This window comes from Saimiri boliviensis, chromosome 2, assembly GCF_048565385.1.
Source record: "Saimiri boliviensis isolate mSaiBol1 chromosome 2, mSaiBol1.pri, whole genome shotgun sequence".
Taxonomy (NCBI): domain Eukaryota; kingdom Metazoa; phylum Chordata; class Mammalia; order Primates; family Cebidae; genus Saimiri; species Saimiri boliviensis.
The window spans coordinates 87260543-87279678 of NC_133450.1; the positions used below are offsets into that span (position 1 = coordinate 87260543).

A 19136-nucleotide genomic window follows, 5' to 3' on the forward strand; every position below is an offset into this window, starting at 1 on the left:
TTACTCAGAGTTGTAAAATGAGTTTATTGAAGAAGGTTCGTAGGAAGGCAAAAACTTTTGTCATTAAAAAAAAAGTTTTGTTTTTTCATGCTGTATGATAAAGAGGCTACAGAGTTATAAGCTTCTTCCTAGTGGAATTCTCTGGTATAGCACAGTGTAGTCATTTCTGCAATTCTAGAATAAATAAAAAGTCTCTTCCATGCTTATCTTCAAAAGCAATGAATAACAGAAGATCGCATAAAAGAAGGCATTTTTCCCTTTTCATTCTGTAGTATTGGAGCCAGTATCTAGGGAACAAAGAAAAGAAAGTAAATTCAAGGAGCAATTTAGTTTTAAATATAAGTATTTTAAGAATATAAAAAATGAGAACACAGCCTGGTGGTGGCTTGAGGGATGGGGAAGAACAGAGGGCAAGGCTGGAGAGGGAAGGTGACAGTGGAAATACATTCACAACTTCAGTAACCTTTTCAGAGATTAAAAAGATGCTTTGCTATACTAGAGTTGAACTGCCTTGGGTTCACATGTAACGTATTTCAGGCTGGGCGCGATGGCTCAAGCCTGTAATCCCAGCACTTTGGGAGGCCGAGGCAGGTGGATCACGAGGTCAAGAGATCGAGACCATCCTGGTCAACATGGTGAAATCCCATCTCTACTAAAAATACAAAAAATTAGCTGGACATGGTGGCGCGTGCCTGTAATCCCAGCTACTCAGGAGGCTGAGGCAGGAGAATTGCCTGAACCCAGGAGGCGGAGGTTGCGGTGAGCCGAGATCGCGCCATTGCACTCCAGCCTGGGTAACAAGAGTGAAACTCTGTCTCAAAAAGAAACAAAACAACCACCGTATGTAACGTATTTCTTTTCCAGGTCCTTTACTGTCCCAAACTGTGTCGTACAGGGTGCAGTGGCATGATCTCAGCTCACAGCAACCTCCGACTGCCAGGTTCAAGCGATTCTCCTGCCTCAGCCTCTGGAACAGCTGGGATTACAGGTGTGCCCCATCACGCATGGCTAATTTTTCTATTTTCAGTAGACATGGGGTTGCACCATGTTGGCATGGGACTCCTGGCCTCAAGTGATCCAAAGTGCTGGGATTACATGCATGAGCCACCATGCCCAGCCTACTATCCCAAACTTCTAACAAACAAACATTGCATTAAAGTAAATGGAATACAATGTAAGCTTGAGTCCATCAATTACTACACTGTACTGTAAGGGGTGGAAAGAAATAAATATACATTTATATAAATATGGCTGATCTGCTACTTCTCCTCTACTGGGGTTTGGAAAACAATCTTGTTTAGTTAACAGCCACATCCTCTAAAGGACTACCAGACAGGACCTCCTATCAGTAAAAAAACCCTCTGAACAAAATATGTATTTTACTTACTTTTTTATGGTTCAAATGAGTGCAATTGACAGTCTACTAATCTACATCTGTTCTGTTCAATATGGTAACCACTGACTAGCTGTATGTGGCTAAATTCACATTAATGCAAATTAACAAAATTAATTAAAACATTAAGTTCCTCACTTGCCTTACCCACATTTTAAATACAATAACCAAGAGTGGCTACTGGAAAATGCAACAAAACATTTCCAAGGTAACAAAGTTCTGAGCAGCACTAAGCATTAACAGAGGTCTAGGTATTAGAAATTAATCTATGGGAACAATCAGTACTGTTGCTAGGTTCAGAGACTTCTTATATCTGGAAGAGACGACTGTTTCTTTAAAAAGGGCCAAAGGTGTAATTTTAAGACTAGTGAACTCAGTAAAAAATGATATATTTACAAATATCTACATATACATTTTTGGAAAAAAAAAAGTATACAGCATTTAACATGGTAGTTATAATACCATCATCAGGTAATGTTACAGATAATGTGTTTTTTGGTATTCTCTATATTTCTTCAGTAATTAGCTATTTGGAAATCCAAAATATATGAAACAAATCCAATTTAAACAGAGAAATGGAGAGTATTACTTTCTACATTTCTTTTTCTTGCTTTTCAAAAATCCCCCCCTTAAAGAACAGCAGTCTTTTCTATTTAATTTCTGGAATGATCGCTTTTAACAGAAGTGGTTGAAGACTATAAAGTTTGTATTTAAAATATAAATCACAAAAAGGAAATAATAACTAACCATCAAACAGAAACCACAGGTATATAGCTTTTGAAACATTTAAGGACCTGAAGTTCCTAGGTCTGCTGTGAAAAACTCACTTGCATACATGTAATAGATTAGAGGAATGGCTATCTTCCATCGTGACGCCAAAGTTCCTAAACTAGTCTTTTCCCCCAACCCAAATTCAGTCTGTGTCAAGTACTCTATGTGTCATTTGAAATGTATCCACCTACAGTTAATACGAGCACTGTTTGTTTGAGATTTGTAATTCACAATTTAGCTAAGCTAGAAGCCTGGGATCTAACTGAGCATTGATCATTTGGCCATTTTCCCCCTTAGGCTTTTCATATAGGTGCAGACATTCTGAAGACTCAGAAAATCAAGGTTTCCAGTAGCTTTGATTTCCAAGAACTTAGGCAAACACTTACTTTTTCCATCACAGGCAACGATTTTCACTTTTTCCACTTTAATAAGTTCTGTCACCTCTCTGAATTCAACATCATTCAGTACAAAAGTCCACACGTTATCGCAGAATCTGTACGTATTTAGCGCACCCTTTAAAACAAAACATTTAGACATACCATGAAGTTATTTTTTCCCCTCACATTTTTCACCAAAGCAATTTAAGAGATCTTAGCTACCAAGTACAAAATTGTTCGGAAGTTTAATGCTTAAGATTTTCCTTGATTTTAATCCTAGTTGCTGAGAAGAGAAAAAAATAGGACAAATCTGCTAAAGGAATAGTTCAAAACCATTTTAGTTGGTAGACAGTATTTTCAGCACTGCAAATGCATCTGCAAATTACTTACCTGAAACAGGAAGAAAAAAAAACTTGCGTTTGTATTGCTACTGCCCTCAGGTGGCTAAGTTATGAAAGTTCATTCAAAATATTATGGAAATATTTAAGTTACATATTTCATTGTATATGTTAATTCTCCAAAGTTGTACAAAAGCCGGGATCTCCTGGAAACAATGTTAATCCTGTGACTTGGTTCAGATGCATTACTATATTAGTCACTAAGACTACAACATTTATTGGCCTGTGCAATTTTCTTTCTTTTTTTTTTTTTTTTTTTTTTGAGAAGGAGTCTCACTCTGTTGCCCAGGCTGGAGTGCAGTGGTGCAATCCTGGCTCACTGCAACCCCCGCCTCCTGAGTTCAAGTGATTCTCCTGCTTCAGCCTCCTGAGTAGCTAGAATTACAGGCAAATGCCAACACACCTAGCTAAATTTTGTATTTTTAGTAGAGAGAGCGTTTCACCACTTAGCTAAGCTGGTTTCAAACTCCTGACCTCAGGTGATCTACCCACCTTGGCCTCCCAAAGCACTGAGATTACAGGCTTGAGTCACTGTACCCAGCCTATTTTCTTATTTTTAAAAATAGAGACAAGGTCTTGCTATGTTGACCAGGCTAGTCTTCTGCCTTGGCCTCCCAAAGTGCTGGGATTACATGTGTCAGCCACCACAGCCAGGCCACATTCTTATAATTAGTTGGAGTACAGGGCACAATTTCAGCTCACTGCAATCTCCGCTTCCCAGGTTCAAGCGATTCTCCTGTCTCAGCCTCCCATGTAGCTGGGACTACAGGTGCAGACTACCATGCCTGGCTACTTTTTGGATTTTTAGTAGAGACAGGGTTTCCCCATGCAAGCCAGGCTGACCTCAAACTCCTGACCTCAGGTGATTTGCCCATTTTGGCCTACCAAACTACTGGGATTATAGGTGTAAGCCACCACACCCAACCTATTTTTATTTTTTGAGACGGAGTCTCACTCTGTCGCCTACGCTGGAGTGCAGTGGCGTGATCTTGGCTCACTGCAACCGCTGCCTACCAGGTTCAAGCGAATCTCCTGCCTCAGCCTCCCAAGTAGATGGGATTACAGGTACCTGCCACCATGTCAGGCTAATTTTTGTTATTTTTAGTACAGACAGGGTTTCACCGTGTTGGCCAGGCTAGTCTTAAATTCCTGACCTCAGGTCACTCACCTCGGCCTCACAAAGTGGTGGGATTACAGGTATAAGCCGCCACGCACGGCTGGAAATTTTTAAAAAGAATGTGATGAAAGTCGTGCAAAGACACCAACAGAATATAGAAAACCTGAGATATACACACACATGCACATACAGTCACAGAGGAAATTTAGTATGCAACACTTAAATGACTAAAATCTTCAATTTAGAAACTAAGTTTCAAGCACAGAAACGCTCCCTGAGATATTACTTAATAGCGAAAACTGTATTCAGTGTAAATAGTCTATCAAGTGAGAATAATTAAGGAAACTGATGGAAAAAAACTGATGGCTATGAATTAATGAATGAATATAATAAATGAGTAATCACTGTGTGCTAGACTATGCTGGGCTCTGAGGATACAGTGGTAAGCAGCAGTCCTTGCCAATGGCGAGCTGGGTTTAGTAGGGAGATCATTAAAACAAATAGATATGCAGTATAACAGTGCTATCAAAGAGTAAGTTACTGGGTACAATGAGAGCACAGCAAAGGCACTCAAGAGTATGGAGGACACAAGGCAGAGAGCTTCTCTCAAAAAGTGAAGGTTGAGTCCTGAAGAGTAAGAGTCAAGGGAAAGAAGGGATAATGGAAAAGAAGATAAACATGTGGAATGAGGTAGTCCATTCCAGAAAACAGATCATGTCAGGAGATCCTAAGATAAAGGAGAACCTTGGAAAACCTTTGCCCCATCCTAACAGTACTGGGAGTCAGTCAAAGATTTTAAGCCAAAGCCACATGATCAGATTTGCAATTTTGGTGATGATGTAGAGAACGGATTAGACAGGATTATGACTAAAGGAAGACAGACCAGCTATGAAGCTGATGTCTGCTAGCTGGGTGAATGAAAGAGGTACAAGTGGCTTTAGTACAGTAAGAGTAAAGGGATCTACAGAAATGCAGAGACTCTAAAAGGTAGCCTACCTCTAAAAGATAGGTCCAGTAGGACTGGACAACTGTAAATATGGTGGGGTTGGAGAAGAGAGAAATCCATGGTAACTCCCGAATTTCTGGATGGAATGACAATGCATTCATAGAAAAAGCTGGTTTGGGAGTAAAGTTAAATTTGGACTTTGTTGAATTTCAGATATATGTAAGTCGTGATGTCCAATAAGTAGGTAGAATGTAGGAGAAAGCATGGGAACGTGATACTCACTTTAACCAAAGCCAGAGGGTTGGATGAAACAAAAGAGAGAAAGGCACTCTATAACCCTGAGGAATACCAACAATTAAATGATAAGCAAAGACAGAAGATAACTACAAAGGAATCTGAGGGCAAGAGGCCAGAGAATAGGAGAAAAGCTCAAACAGTATGACTTTCAAGGGAAATATGGGTGTTAAAAAAAAAGAATAATCAATAGTATTATAAATGATGCATGAGATTTAGCAAAAGTAACTTGGCAACAATTTCAGTGGAGTGATCAATACAAGGAAAACCATCTATGACATCACGTTAAGGGAAAAAGGCACAAAACTAAACCTGTAAGATTTATTTAAAAATTAGATCTGCTCATTTGCTAGTCTGAGCCTCTAAAAGCTGAACAGGTAGATGCTAACCTCAATGTTCATTTCCAGCATCCTGAATTTGTGTGTAATCCATAATCTTAAGAGTATATTTATTACTAGCCAGGTGTGCTGGCTCTCGCCTGTAATCCCAGCACTCTGGGAGGATCACCTGAGCTGAGGAGTTCAAGACAAGCCTGCCCAACAGCGTGAAACCCGTCTCTATGTAAATACAAATATTAGGTGGACATGATGGTGGGTGCCTGTAATCCCAGCTACTCAGGAGGCTGAGGTGGGACAAACACTTGAACCCAGAGGGTGGAGATTGAAGTGAGCGGAGACGGCGCCATTGCACTCCAGCCTGGATGACAGAGCAAGACACCATCTCCCAAAAAAAGAGTGTGTATATTTCTTTTTTTGTTTTTGTTTTCAGAGTCTTGAAGCATTACCCAGGCTGGAGTGCAGTGGCACTATCTCGGCTCACTGCAACCTCTGCCATTTAAATTCAAGCAATTCTCCTGCCTCGGCCTCCCAAGTAGCTGGGATTACAAGCATGCGCCACCACAACCAGCTACTTTTTATATTTTCAGCATAAAAAATACTGCGTGCCATCTAAAAATATGTACTCTTTTCTCCCTTACCACCGTCACACCCTTTTCCCCAAGTCCCCAAAGTCATTAAATCATTATTTTGCTTTTGTATCCTCATAGCTTAGCTTGCAGTAAATTACTTTCATTGGATAATCTTATGTAAATAATTTGAACAAAGCAAGTCATTGGAATTTATAAGCCAGTAAGTGAGTATTCACTTTCAAATATAAATAAACCATTGTAGATGTAGACCGAAGTGAAAAATCTACTTCCATATAAGCACATGCTAAAATTCCATTAGTTGCAGTATAAATGTATATATTTCATTTATTTTACTGCAAACATGTTACAAAACTTGACCGAAAGATGTTAATTAAAAGTTATTAGGCTGGGCGCTGTGGCTCACGCCTGTAATCCCAGCTCTTAGGGAGGCAGAGGCAGGAGGATACCTTGAGCCCAGGAGTTTGAGACCTGCCTGGGCAATACAGCAAGACCCCATTCTCTTAAAAAAAAAAAAAAAAAATTCCATGCCTTCAAATTTCAGATGAAAATTAAGTTGACAATTAATATAATCAAAGAGCACATTAGCTAGATAACTTCTGAGCCAAACAATGCTTTTAAAAAGTTAAACCTAAGAGAATAAATAATATAAATCTAATCTTTTTAGAATAATTTCATCTAGAATCTCTAACATGCTGAAATAAGCTTTTCTGTGTAATTTTCATTTAAATACCTTGCTTTTTCACTCTCTTCATTTGAAAATCAGAATCCATTTAGTATCTCTAGTATAAAAACTAAGACATGTATATATAAGTATATATTACATATATACCCTATAATTATATATCAGATAAACATTACGTAATATATACATCTTTCAGTTTGGGTGCATATATTATATAATTATAAATATATAATCTATATGTGTATATACATACTTTTTTTTTTTTTTGAGGGAGGATCTAGTTGTGTCACATAAGGCTAGAATGCAATGGCGTGATCATGGCTCACTGCAGCCAGCTACAACCTCCTGAGCTCAAGCTGCTCTCTGACCTCAGACTCCTAAGTACCTGGGACTATGGGCACACACCATCACACCCAGCTGTATTTTTTTAAGACAGAGTTTCGCTCTCATTGCCCAAGCTGGAGTGCAACGACACGATCTTGGGTCACCACAACCTCCCGGGTTCAAGCAATTCTCCTGCTTCAGCCTCCCGAGTAGCTAGGATTACAGGCATATGCCACCATACCCAGCTAATTTTATATTTTTATTACTAGAGATGGAGTTTCTCTGTGTTGGTCAGGCTGTCTCTAACTTCCAAATTTAGGTGATCCACCTACCTTGGCCTCCCAAAGTGTTGGGATTACCTGTGTGAGCCACGGTGCCCAGCCCTTTTATTTATGTATTTGGACAGGGTTTCACTGTATTGCCCAGGCTAGTCTTTAACTCCTGCCCTCAAGTGATCCTCTGCCTTGGCCTCCCAATGTGCTGGGATTACAGGCTTGAGCTGCAGTGCCTGGATAATTATACTTTTTAAAGTGAAATTTTGGATTTATTCTTTAAATTCACAAAGTTCCTTCTATAAGATGTTTGGCTTTGGTCAAATATAATACTGAATCATTTGGCCTAATTTTATCTTCAATGCACCTTTAATAAATACATTTTTTGTTTTACATGTATCCACAACTGGGCAACACTTTGGCATGATGTCAACTGAGTGCAACCTCTGCCTCCTGGGTTCAAGCAATTCTCCTGCCTCAGCCTCCCAAGTAGTTGGGATTACCGGCGTGCACTACCATGCCTGGCTCATTTTAGTAAAGACGAGGTCTCGCTGTCTTGGCCAGGGGCCAGGCTGGTCTCCAACTCCTGACCTCAAGCAATCTGCCTAACTCGGCCTCCCCAGCTGCTGGGGTCACAGGCATGAGCCACCGTGCCAGCTAAGAACAACATCTTAAAATTTATATAAGAAATGTTTGTTATAGAAACATCAAAAAACAGGGAAACTTTCAGTTTTTTTAGAAGGGCTATTTTTCTTGATCACTAAATCTTATTTTTGGGGAGATGGCATTAAATATTCTAATGCTTGTTTACTGTTTGAAGTATAATACTCCAATGTTTAAGTAATCATTATTTTTATCTATGGCCACATATTCTCCCAAAAACATACAATGGATCTTTAAAAGCCTACTTGTACAGACTAGTTCAATCTGATATTTTCTCCCTAAAAATTAGTTCATTTCAAGATACATATAGTTAGAATTTTTTTTTTTCTTTTTTCTTTTTTTTTTTTTTTGAGACGGAGTTTCACTCTTGTTACCCAGGCTGGAGTGCAATGGCGCGATCTCGGCTCACCGCAACCTCCGCCTCCGGGGCTCAGGCAATTCTCCTGCCTTAGCCTCCTAAGTAGCTGGGATTACAGGCACGCGCCACCACGCCCAGCTAGTTTTTTGTATTTTTAGTAGAGACGGGGTTTCACCATGTTGACCAGGATGGTCTCGATCTCTCGACCTCGTGATCCACCCGCCTCGGCCTCCCAAAGTGCTGGGATTACAGGCTTGAGCCACCGCGCCCGGCCTAGAATTTTTTACTAATAAATTAAAACACAGAAACAATTAAAACCTCAGCTCTCATACTCTAGAGGATTTTCTACTATAATACTCTAAGTAATTTCACTTACATGGAACCCATAAAAAGATCTAAAACAAAACACAATTTGACATGCCATAGGGGATTATTCTATTCTTTTAATGGATGCTTACTCACTCCTAGGTCAGCAAATTATAAATACAAAATATATACTTAACTTTGATCTAGCAATATGGCTTTGAAAATTAGTTATTTCAAAAGTATTATCTTTTGTCTTGGCCATATGCTACACTAAGCTAAACAGAATGTTATTTGCAAACATTCTGGACTTAAAATTGATCAAGTTGGCTGTAACCCGTGAGTAGGGTGACGAAAGCCTGAGCTAGAATAGCAGCAGCAGAAAACTAAAAAGCAAGAATGGAAAAGTCCTTATCAAGACTGAGAGCAATTATTTATAGCTTTTGGAATATAGACAAACTTACAAAACACTAGACAAGATAAACGTAAATGTCAAATTACTTTAACTCTAGCTAAAGAAATCTAAACTAGAAACCTACAATAATGCACCTAGAAGACTAGTTAGGCCTTGTGAAGTATGTTGTCTTTGATAAGTAGCCCACCAAATTTATTACTAGAGCAAAATTTATGTATTAACATGGATCATCTGGGCAGACTTCTGCATATGGGTAAATAAACACAAATTAATTTTGCCACAAGCATTACTGTTTGTGTAATTCAAGAATCCACTGGTCAATTTTTTTTTTTTTTTGAGACGGAGTTTCGCTCTTGTTGCCCAGGCTGGAGTGCAATGGCGCGATCTCGGCTCACTGCAACCTCCGCCTCCTGGGTTCGGGCAATTCTCCTGCCTCAGCCTCCTGAGTAGCTGGGATTACAGGCACCCGCCACCATGCCCAGCTGATTTTTTGTTTTTTTAGTAGAGACGGGGTTTCACCATGTTGACCAGGATGGTCTCGATCCCTTGACCTCGTGATCCACCCGCCTCGGCCTCCCAAAGTGCTGGGATTACAGGCTTGAGCCACCGCGCCCGGCCCACTGGTCAAATTTTATAGTCTTACAGGTATATTTTACTCCACAAAACTTTTTGGCACATGAAACTGATAAATAAGAGACTTGAGTAGGGAGCAGCGGGGTTAAAAAAAAAGAGACTTGTTTTATTATAAAATACATGCAGATTTTATCCCTCACTAAAATTTAACTCAAATGAGGCTTTGTCTATCTTGTTCATCTCTGTGTATCTAGAACATGCCTCGTATGTAACAGACACTCAAATTGTTTAATGAATATTTTAAATACTAAATAAAATAGGCAGATGTTACCTAATGTTCAAATTTTGTGTTTTAATCATATTTAACCTACGTTTAACCATATTTCTATCGGTTATGCCTTAAAGTACAATATAAGCATGAAATTAGATAGACAAGATAACTACACATCACCACATACTATATGACACCATCAATACCATAATATGGTAAAATTATTTCTTTTGCACTATGATGCTTTCAATGGTCCCTTAATCTAAAGTTATCAGGAAATTGAGAGAGAGAACTTTATTCAGCTTTGGATGACTGACTGTTCAAAGTATAAGTAACTGAAGTAAGACCAAGCTACCAGAATAGACTGCTATCTACCACTAGATCAGGTTTTTATCAGCCAAATTACCTAAGAGTATGAAGGAGACAACATGAAGTTTCTAGAAATAACTCTCCTTCTCTGAACAGGGAAAGGCCAGAGTTTGAAAACCGTAATAGAACTGTAAGGATTACTCTACCACTTACCTTTAATCCTGCAGGGAATATTTCAGGTATTTGGAATCTCAGTAACTCTTCAGGGAAGTTACCCAAACATATCAAGGCTGATTTGTGAAACAATGAAATAAAAATCTAAAAACATCTCTGTATCTCACATTAAGTTGATCGACTTAGTATACAGCTGATTGAAAAGTACAGTTACTATACAACAAGTTCCAAAAATTGATTAAGCCACCTCTTCCTCTTATAACTAAAAAAAAAACACACTGTTTTAACAACCATTGGTACAGGCTTCTAGATTCAGGAAAATATCCTTACCCTGAAATTGACTCTGTTCCTGACCCTCTGAGCCAATGCTGCATTTATAGCCTTATCAAACTGAAGTAGAACTTGAAGGGCAAGTTGGGGGGTGATCTGTTGAGACTGAGAAAAGGTAAAGGTCATAAATCCCCTTAGGGAAGAACATTAAAGACAAAGTAAATAAAAATACACTAATTATCATCTAAAATTTAACTGAGGTTAACCCAAGCCTCTAAACTGGAATTCCTTTATCTCCTTTGCCATAACTGATGATGAAGCAGCAAAGCTGGAAGTTATCTTTTGCACTATCTTGACGCAAACAATCTTAAAAGCATGCAGTGATGTTACAAAGCCAGAACAAAACTTTGTCTCTTTCCTTCACAGTGGCTGGAAAGAGAAGACAAAGAGGTGTTTCTTTTAAACACAAAGGGCCTATCTTAACAAACAAAAACCCTATTAAATTTTATTGAAGCTCATAAAATATACCCACAACTGGAATTACTTAATATGTTCTAATTTGGGAGAATGATATAAAAGGGTTAATTCTCTTAAAATTGAAATATAAATTGAGACTTCTAAATCTCTAAAGACTTCATTAAATTGGACAAAATTATCTTCAAGCTACAAAAAAATATGACTTTCTTCCCTAAATTTGAGAAGTAGGAAACCAACAATCTCAATTTTTATGTTGAACAAAATTTTTTGAAGATTTAACTTTACTTATTTATTTAGAGGCAGGGTCCTGCTCTGTCACCAAGGCTGGAGTGCAGTGGTACCATCAGAGCTCACTGAAGCCTCAAACTCCTGGGCTCAAGCCATTCTCCCACCTCAGCCTCCTCAGTAACGGTAACTTTAGGCATGCGCCACCACACCGAGCTAACTTTTGTATTTTTTGGTGGAGATGGGTGGTCTCAAACTTCTGGCCTCAAGCAATCCTTCCACCTTGGCTTCCTAAAGTGCTGGGATTACAGGCCTGAACCACTGCACATACCCATATTTAGTTATATTTAATGATATAATTCAATCATATTTTGTGTCCTGTTGTCAGGACAGTGTAATAAACAAGAATTTGAGGTTATTCATCAGTCAGTGTTATCGACTTGCTATGTCAAATAGTCTAAGATATTTTACCTCATATCTCCTTGCCTGAGATAAGTGATAAGACAAGAATTATTATAAACCCATCTTGATGAAAATGTTTGATTTTCAATTCAGTCTCCCACCTGTATGAGCTCATCTAGGCTCTCCTGAAGACTGTTTCCCAAAGTGGTATTTCTGTATAACTGATATGCCATGGCTTATGAGGAAGAATTTGTTTTTCTTATTCAAGCTTGCATTGAGGTCCTAAAAATTTAATATAAAATTGTTAAAAAAAAATCATAATATAACATCATAAATTATGTATATCAATATCGTCTACCTCCTATGTTCTCATATAAAACTAGAACACTTTGTGATTGCAAATTACTACATAATCATTTTAGAATTACAAGGAATAGCTACAAATGATTTTCCAGTCTTTTCCCTGTGACATATTAAAATGTCTTTACCATTTCTTTTAAATGTCTGTCTTCTGACATAGTCTAGAATTTTCCATGTACCGTCCTTTCTACCTGCCGTGAAGTCACTGGTGCAATCTTCAGCTCATATTTGCATGTCTGCCCCCTTATTTCCCTGTTCACTCAAAATTCAGTATTTACAGAGTGCCTACCAAGAGGATGGCACTATGACAGGTACCAGGGGGAACAAAATGACTGAAGACAGGCCTTAATCCTAAAAATTTATACTCCAGAGAGGGTAACAAGCATACAAAAAAGATTCAATTCAGTTTAAGAACTGTGATAAAGATACAAAGCATACTATGGAGGCTGCCCGTAGACTGAGTTAGCTCAAGAAAAGCTTCCAGGTTTTTAAAGCTAGACTTTAGGAAAGCAGGGGAGGGAAGTCATTCCAGGCTGACAGAATAGAACAAGGATGAAATGTTTGTGGGGAAAAATAAACTGTTCTACATTATCAGGGCATAAGTATGAACAGGGACGGAGTGGCGTAAGATGAAGCTGAAAGAGGTGGGACAGATGGACTTGTTTGGCAGGATAGGTGCAAGCAGTGGGGAGCCACTGAAGCATTTTAGGCAGGAAAGGTCAGACACCTGGGCTTGAGTGCGAGATTTAAAAACAGATGAGGGATGGGGGCTCAAAAAGGGTGTCAGCAGTACAGAGTCAATATTTACTGAGCTTCTACTACATGTCAGGTGTTAAGATCTTGACCTCATGGCACTTTCAGTCTGGAGATGGATGGGGGAAAATATATTTGAGGAAAAATCATCAGGTAAAACTCAGCAAAAGGAATGGCCAGCCATCAGTCCTCACATTACATTCCTTGCTAGCATTGGATACAACAGATCCTTTCGGCCTTCTTGAAACATTTCTTCAGCTTTGAGACAGCATTCTCAGTTCTCTCATGTCACTGGATACGACTATATTTCTTGTTTCCTTTTGCTGGTGACTTCTAAATGCTGAAGCGCTCTAAGGCTTCCTGGGTCCTCTCTTCTCCACATGCGTTTACTCCCTTAGTTACCTCATCCAGGCTTATGGCTTTGAATACCATCTACTATCTGCCACAGTGATGACTCCCAAATTCATAGCTCCAGGCCTCACTTCTCCCTTTGTACCCATATATAAAACTACCTGCTTGACACTGGATAAAAATATCAAGTAGGTAGCTCCAATTCGATTTGTCAAAAACCATGTTCCTGACACCACTCTTGCAAATCTGCTCTGTTCTCAGTCTTTTTTTTTTTTTTTTTTTTTTTGAGACGGAGTTTCGCTTGTTACCCAGGCTGGAGCGCAATGGCGCAATCTCGGCTCACCACAACCTCCGCCTCCTGGGTTCAGGCAATTCTCCTGCCTCAGCCTCCTGAGTAGCTGGGATTATAGGCATGAGCCACCATGCCCAGCTAATTTTTTGTATTTTTAGTAGAGACAGGGTTTCACCATGTCGACCAGGATGGTCTCGAACTCTCGACCTCTTGATCCACCCGCCTCGGCCTCCCAAAGTGCTGGGATTACAGGCTTGAGCCACCGCGCCCGGCCTGTTCTCAGTCTTAACCACCTCGGTAAACAGTAAATCTAGTCCTCCTGTAACAAATCAAAAACCTTAATGAAGAGTAACTACTTTTTTTCTTACCTGGCATGTAACCCATCAGCCAACTTTCAGCTCTTCCTCCTAAATATAACCAGAATCTGAAAGCTTCTACCATCTTCAGTGCTATCACCCTAAGTCACCATCATCTGTCACTAAAGTTAATGTGGCAACTCATGAAGTGGTCTCCTTATTTCTACTCTTGCCTATCCCAACCCCACCCTCATAGCAGCCACACTAAGACTTTAAAACACAAGGCAAATCGCATCACCAGTCTATTCAAAACCACTAATGGCAGCATCCCATCTCAGTGAAAACCACAAAGACCTTGGTTTGCAAGGCCCATGTGATTTGGGCCCCCCAATACCTTCTGCCCTATCTTGGTCCATTCACCCTCTTACTCTGCTCTGGTCATTCTGGTCCCCAGCTGATCTCTGACATGGCAGGCATGATCCTGCTTGAGGGTCTTTGGGCTAGTTTTTTTTTTTTTTTTTTTTTTTTAAACAGAGTCTATTGCTCAGGCTGGAGTGTAGTGGTGTAATCTCAGCTCACTGCAACCTCCGCCTCCCGGGTTCAAGCAATTCTCCTGCCTCAACCTCCCTAATAGCTGGAATTACAGGCATGCGCCACCATGCCCAGCTATTTTTTTTTTTTCTTTCTATTTTTAGTAGAGAGGTGGGTTTCATCATATTGGCCAGGCTGGTCTCAAACTCCTGACCTTGTGATCTGTCTACCTCAGCCTCCCAAAGTGCTAGGATTACAGGTGTGAGCAACTGCACCCAGCCTGTGCTAGCTCTTGTTTTTGCTGTCAGTATTCTTCCCAGATATCTGCATAGTTCAGTCCCTCATTTGATTCAGCTCTGACTGAAATGATACCTCATCAGAAAGGCCTTCTGTAATCAATCTTTAAGAAGAATTACCCTTTGGGAGGCCGAGGAGGGTGGATCACGAGCTCAAGAGATCGAGATCATCCTGGTCAACATGGTGAAACCTCGTCTCTACTAAAAATACAAAAAATTAGCTGGGCATGGTGGCTCATGCCTGTAATCCCAGCTACTCAGGAGGCTGAGGCAGGAGAATTGCCTGAACCCAGGAGGCGGAGGTTGCGGTGAGCCGAGATGGCGCCATTGCACTCCAGCCTGGGTAACAAGAGCGAAACTCTGTCTCAAAAAAAAAAAAAAAAAAAAAAAAAAAAAGAAAGAATTACCTCCCTTCTTCCTCACACTGCTTTATTTTCATTCATACCAATAACTGAAGCTGACATATATATGCTTATTCTGTCCCCATCTACTAAAACAGATAACCCACTGAAGATAGGGACTTTTGTTCAGTTATTTATCATCTAGAACAAGGTAGGTAGTATGTATTCAATTTGTTGAAAGAATTACTCACAGGTATTTCAAAGTGCTAATATATTAGAAATATATCTAAGTACAATACAAAGTTTCCCCCTTTATTGAGGAAACTGAGGCAGTGACTTCCAGACTCTCACAGCCACATCAAGGGATGAATGGGCATCCCTTACTTATCTCAAGCATTTCAGATAAGGGATGCCCAACCTGTATAGCTATCGGTAGGGCACACAATTGTTATTTTGTGCCCTATTGTGTGCCCTGCCAATAGCTATACAGGTTGGGCATCCCTTATCTGAAATGCTTGAGACCTGAAGTGTTTCGGATTTTGGAATATCTGCATCATATATACTTATGGGTTGAGTACCCCAAATCCAAGCTCTGAAATGCTCCAATGAGCATTTCCTTTGAGTGTCATGTTGGTGCTCAGAGTTTTGTACTTTGGAACATTTTGGATTTGGGATGCCCAACCTGTACCCATATACTCTGCCTCCCCGCCACTGCAGATGAACTCTATACATATTTTTACAAAAATCCAATCCTTCTACCTTCGTATTAAGCACTGCCTTCAAGTTCACTCAAGGATATTGTTCTGACAATTCAGTTGTCACTTCTACCGCTCACCATCAGATTTTCCCTCTCTGCAGATCATTTCCATTAGCAAACAAATAGGTGGCTACTCCTCCTACCCTAGAAAGTAAAACAAAACAAAAAAACCCTCAACCCACTTCACCCTGCCAGCTACACCCAATCTCTCAGTTCCCCTTTGCAGCAAAATTCCGTAGTTTTGTCTGTATTCATGGTCGCCCAATTCCTTTTTTCCCATTTTAAGCTCATGTTTGCCTTCAGCACTCTAAAGAAACAGGTTGCTGAGGGTCATCAACGGCATTGCTAAAGCTAATCCTCTATCCTCAACCAGAATATATAACACACCTGATGACTGCCTCCTCTTTTGTAAAGGATCTTAGCTCGGCTTGTAGAACACTATCCTTTTTGGATTGTTCTCTTAACTCACCAGTTCATCATTCTTAATATTGTTTGCTGGTTGATTCTGTTTTCCCTAAACTCTTAATGTCACAGGACACAGTCCTTGGTCCTCTGCTGCTTTCTGTCTACACCCATTCCTTGCTAATAACGTTTACTGTCATGGTTTAAACACCACTGCTGATGATCCCCAAATTCACACACTAGCATAGAACTTCTCACTCCTGGATCTAGCTGCCTACTCAACATCTCTACTGTTATCTTTTGCATCTTGGCTTAAATAACTCCATACTTATATGAGCTTGGGCAAAACCTTTGAAGTCATTGTCCACTCCCTCGATCTCACCCTCCATATCCAGTTCCTAGCAAATCTTGTAAGGCCTACCTTCAAAATACATTCAGAAACTAACCATTTCTCACCATCTCTATTGTTATCACCCTGGCCTGGGCCACAATCATTGTCACCTGGATTACCGCAAAAACCTCCTAAATGATTTCCCTGCTTCTTCACTCACCCCTACACTCTAATCACAACTCACAGCCAAGGTGATCTTCTAAAACTTCGGTAAGAACACACCTCCCAAAAAAGAAAGAAAGAAAAAAGACCACACCTCTCCTCTATTCAAAACCTCCCGTGGCACCTATTGGTCTTTACAATAATCCAGCTACTCATGATCTGACTTTATTTTCTTGTCCCTCCACCCCACAAACTTGCTCATCCCTCTCCAGATATACGGGCTTCCTTGCTATTCCTTAAATACGACAGGCCTAAAAGCCTTTATAACTGCTTTCCTATCTGCCTGAATGCTCTTCCTGACATTTAGCGAACTCTCTTGACTCCCTCAAGTCTTTGCTCAAATAACACCTACTAAATGAGGCTTCCACCGACCACCACCATTGTTCACACTTCCACTCTGGAACTTTCCCGTACTCCTTTATCTTTCTCAATTTTTTGATGGCACTATCACCTTCTAACACCATTATATATTTATTTTACGTTTAATTTTCTGCAGTTAGTTACATTTTATTAGACTGAGTCTAATCGAATGTAAGCTCCATGAAGGCAAAAGCTATTTTGTTCACTTAAGTAAACTGGGCGTCTAGAACAGTACCTGACACACAATGGGGGCCAAATCAATCACCTGTTCAATAAATGAAGGCAACTACAAGTACGACGTGTGTGTGGGAGGGGAGGGGGGTTAAAAAGGGCAAGGACTCCCAATAGGAAGACAAAAAGTTTACAAAGTAGGAATACAGCATCATACAGCATCATGTCCCATTTGACAAATTTAAGAGTTTATCTAGAAAATAGCTATGCGTTTTTTAAACGTTAAAATTACTGATTTAAATGTTCTTACATTATTTAAAAATTCTTTGTTAAAAGCCTTTGTAACGGCTTTCCTTAAAAATGTTCTACTCTTTTAGATGTGGTATCAGCCACAGAAATTTATTGTTCCCTTCTCGTTTTGCAATTCAGAAAATTTTAATTCTACAAATTCGGAAGTAACTCGTCCTTGCCTTTTTTTTTTTTTTTTTTAAATTAAACCACCCACTTTAAATTCGTTCCTTTTGTCGGAGTTCGCACGAAGGAAGTTGGAAGGCAGACTTCAATCAACAAGCAACAAAGCATAGTCCTCAGACATTTAAAAATGCTCTCCGAAATTCCGCAAAACCCACAAGGCGCCGGCGAATGCTTTAAGACGTTCACCTGGCTGAAAACGCGGCGGTGGGCTGAAGACCTCCCCCGGGGGGTTCTGCGGGCCCCCAGTGCACGAAGAGCCTCCCGCCACAGGACGCCAGCGTCCCCGCCGCCTCGCCACCCTTCTCCGGTGCCGGCCGCAGGGCCTCGCCGGCGACAGCCGACAACGGGCCGAACCCAGGAGCCAAGGGCCCTCAGAGACGACCCGACCAACGCATCCCGGCTCCGGGGACGGCAGGGAGCGCGGGCCTGCCCGCCTCCCTATCCCTGCCCAGCCCACCCATTACCTGTGCAGAAGGCGCTTCCCGCCGCGGAGCGGACAGAAGCCGCCACGAGCCCAACAGGAGGTTCCTACTTCTCCGACCACCTCTTCAGCCACCGCAGAAGCCGCAGAGCTAAGCCGCCGACCCGGAAGTGTTCGCTGAACCTGGAAGTGACATCCCGCCGGTGGGCCGGGAGGCCCCGCCCAGCCTTGCTCTCGCCCGCCAATCAAGCCTTGCGAGGGAAGGACAAGGAGGTGAAAGGAGGGCCGTCGGGCTGGAGCCTCAAGCCCTAAGGTGGTGGGCAGGCGCACTGCTCGAGTAACACGAAATCCTTCCTAAGGGAATCATCATTTTAGAGACGAATCTTCTCCACTGTTAGATGCACAATTTAAGAAATGTAGGGTATTCATATTTCACGCCGGAAGTGTGTTCAGGGTAAGACTGTTGAAAAGACGTCACAGACGAATTCTGAAAAGATTATAGCAGGGTCTCTACCACTCGAAACAGGGCTGCGATTCATTTAAGCAAGCAAAGCTTTCAGTTTGTGACTGGTTCATGAAAATTTTCAATTTGGGAGAAATTATATTTAAAATTTGCAAGAGAAATACTGCAGTCTACATTTCGAGTCTGCAAAATCACAAATTGTTTTAGGTGTCAGGGTGCATGGCATACTGACTTTTAAACGCAGCAGTAATGTGTAGAGCAGCTTATCCTACAAAATAACTGAATACTGATTAAAGAGTAAGTGAAAAAAAAAAAAAAAAAAACCCACAACTCAAAACAAAACAAAAAACCCCAAAACCAACAACACAAAGTG

At 40.6% G+C, this 19136-nt stretch overlaps 1 protein-coding gene across 1 annotated transcript; it reads right to left on the reverse strand.

Moving 5' to 3' along the window:
• GTF2A2 (general transcription factor IIA subunit 2) lies at positions 1 to 19036 on the reverse strand. Its single transcript, XM_003928992.3, has 5 exons — positions 18344 to 19036; positions 12104 to 12224; positions 10899 to 11003; positions 2551 to 2677; positions 1 to 287 (listed from the first exon to the last, which is right to left on the reverse strand). Exons 2-5 carry the CDS (start codon positions 12173 to 12175, stop codon positions 262 to 264), a joined length of 330 nt encoding a protein of 109 aa, XP_003929041.1. The 5' UTR covers positions 12176 to 12224; positions 18344 to 19036; the 3' UTR covers positions 1 to 261.
• Positions 19037 to 19136: the final 100 nt, after the last annotated feature.

What these genes read in the sequence shown, in the direction of transcription:
- GTF2A2 (XM_003928992.3), bottom strand. Translation starts at nt 12,175, where the DNA reads ATGGCATATCAGTTATACAGAAATACCACTTTGGGAAACAGTCTTCAG. An exon ending in GCCTAGATGAGCTCATACAG is followed by an intron (nt 11,004 to 12,103) that starts GTGGGAGACTGA and finishes ACCTTTTCTCAG; the next exon opens with TCTCAACAGATCACCCCCCA. An exon ending in CGTTGCCTGTGATGGAAAAA is followed by an intron (nt 288 to 2,550) that starts GTAAGTGTTTGC and finishes TTTGTTCCCTAG; the next exon opens with ATACTGGCTCCAATACTACA.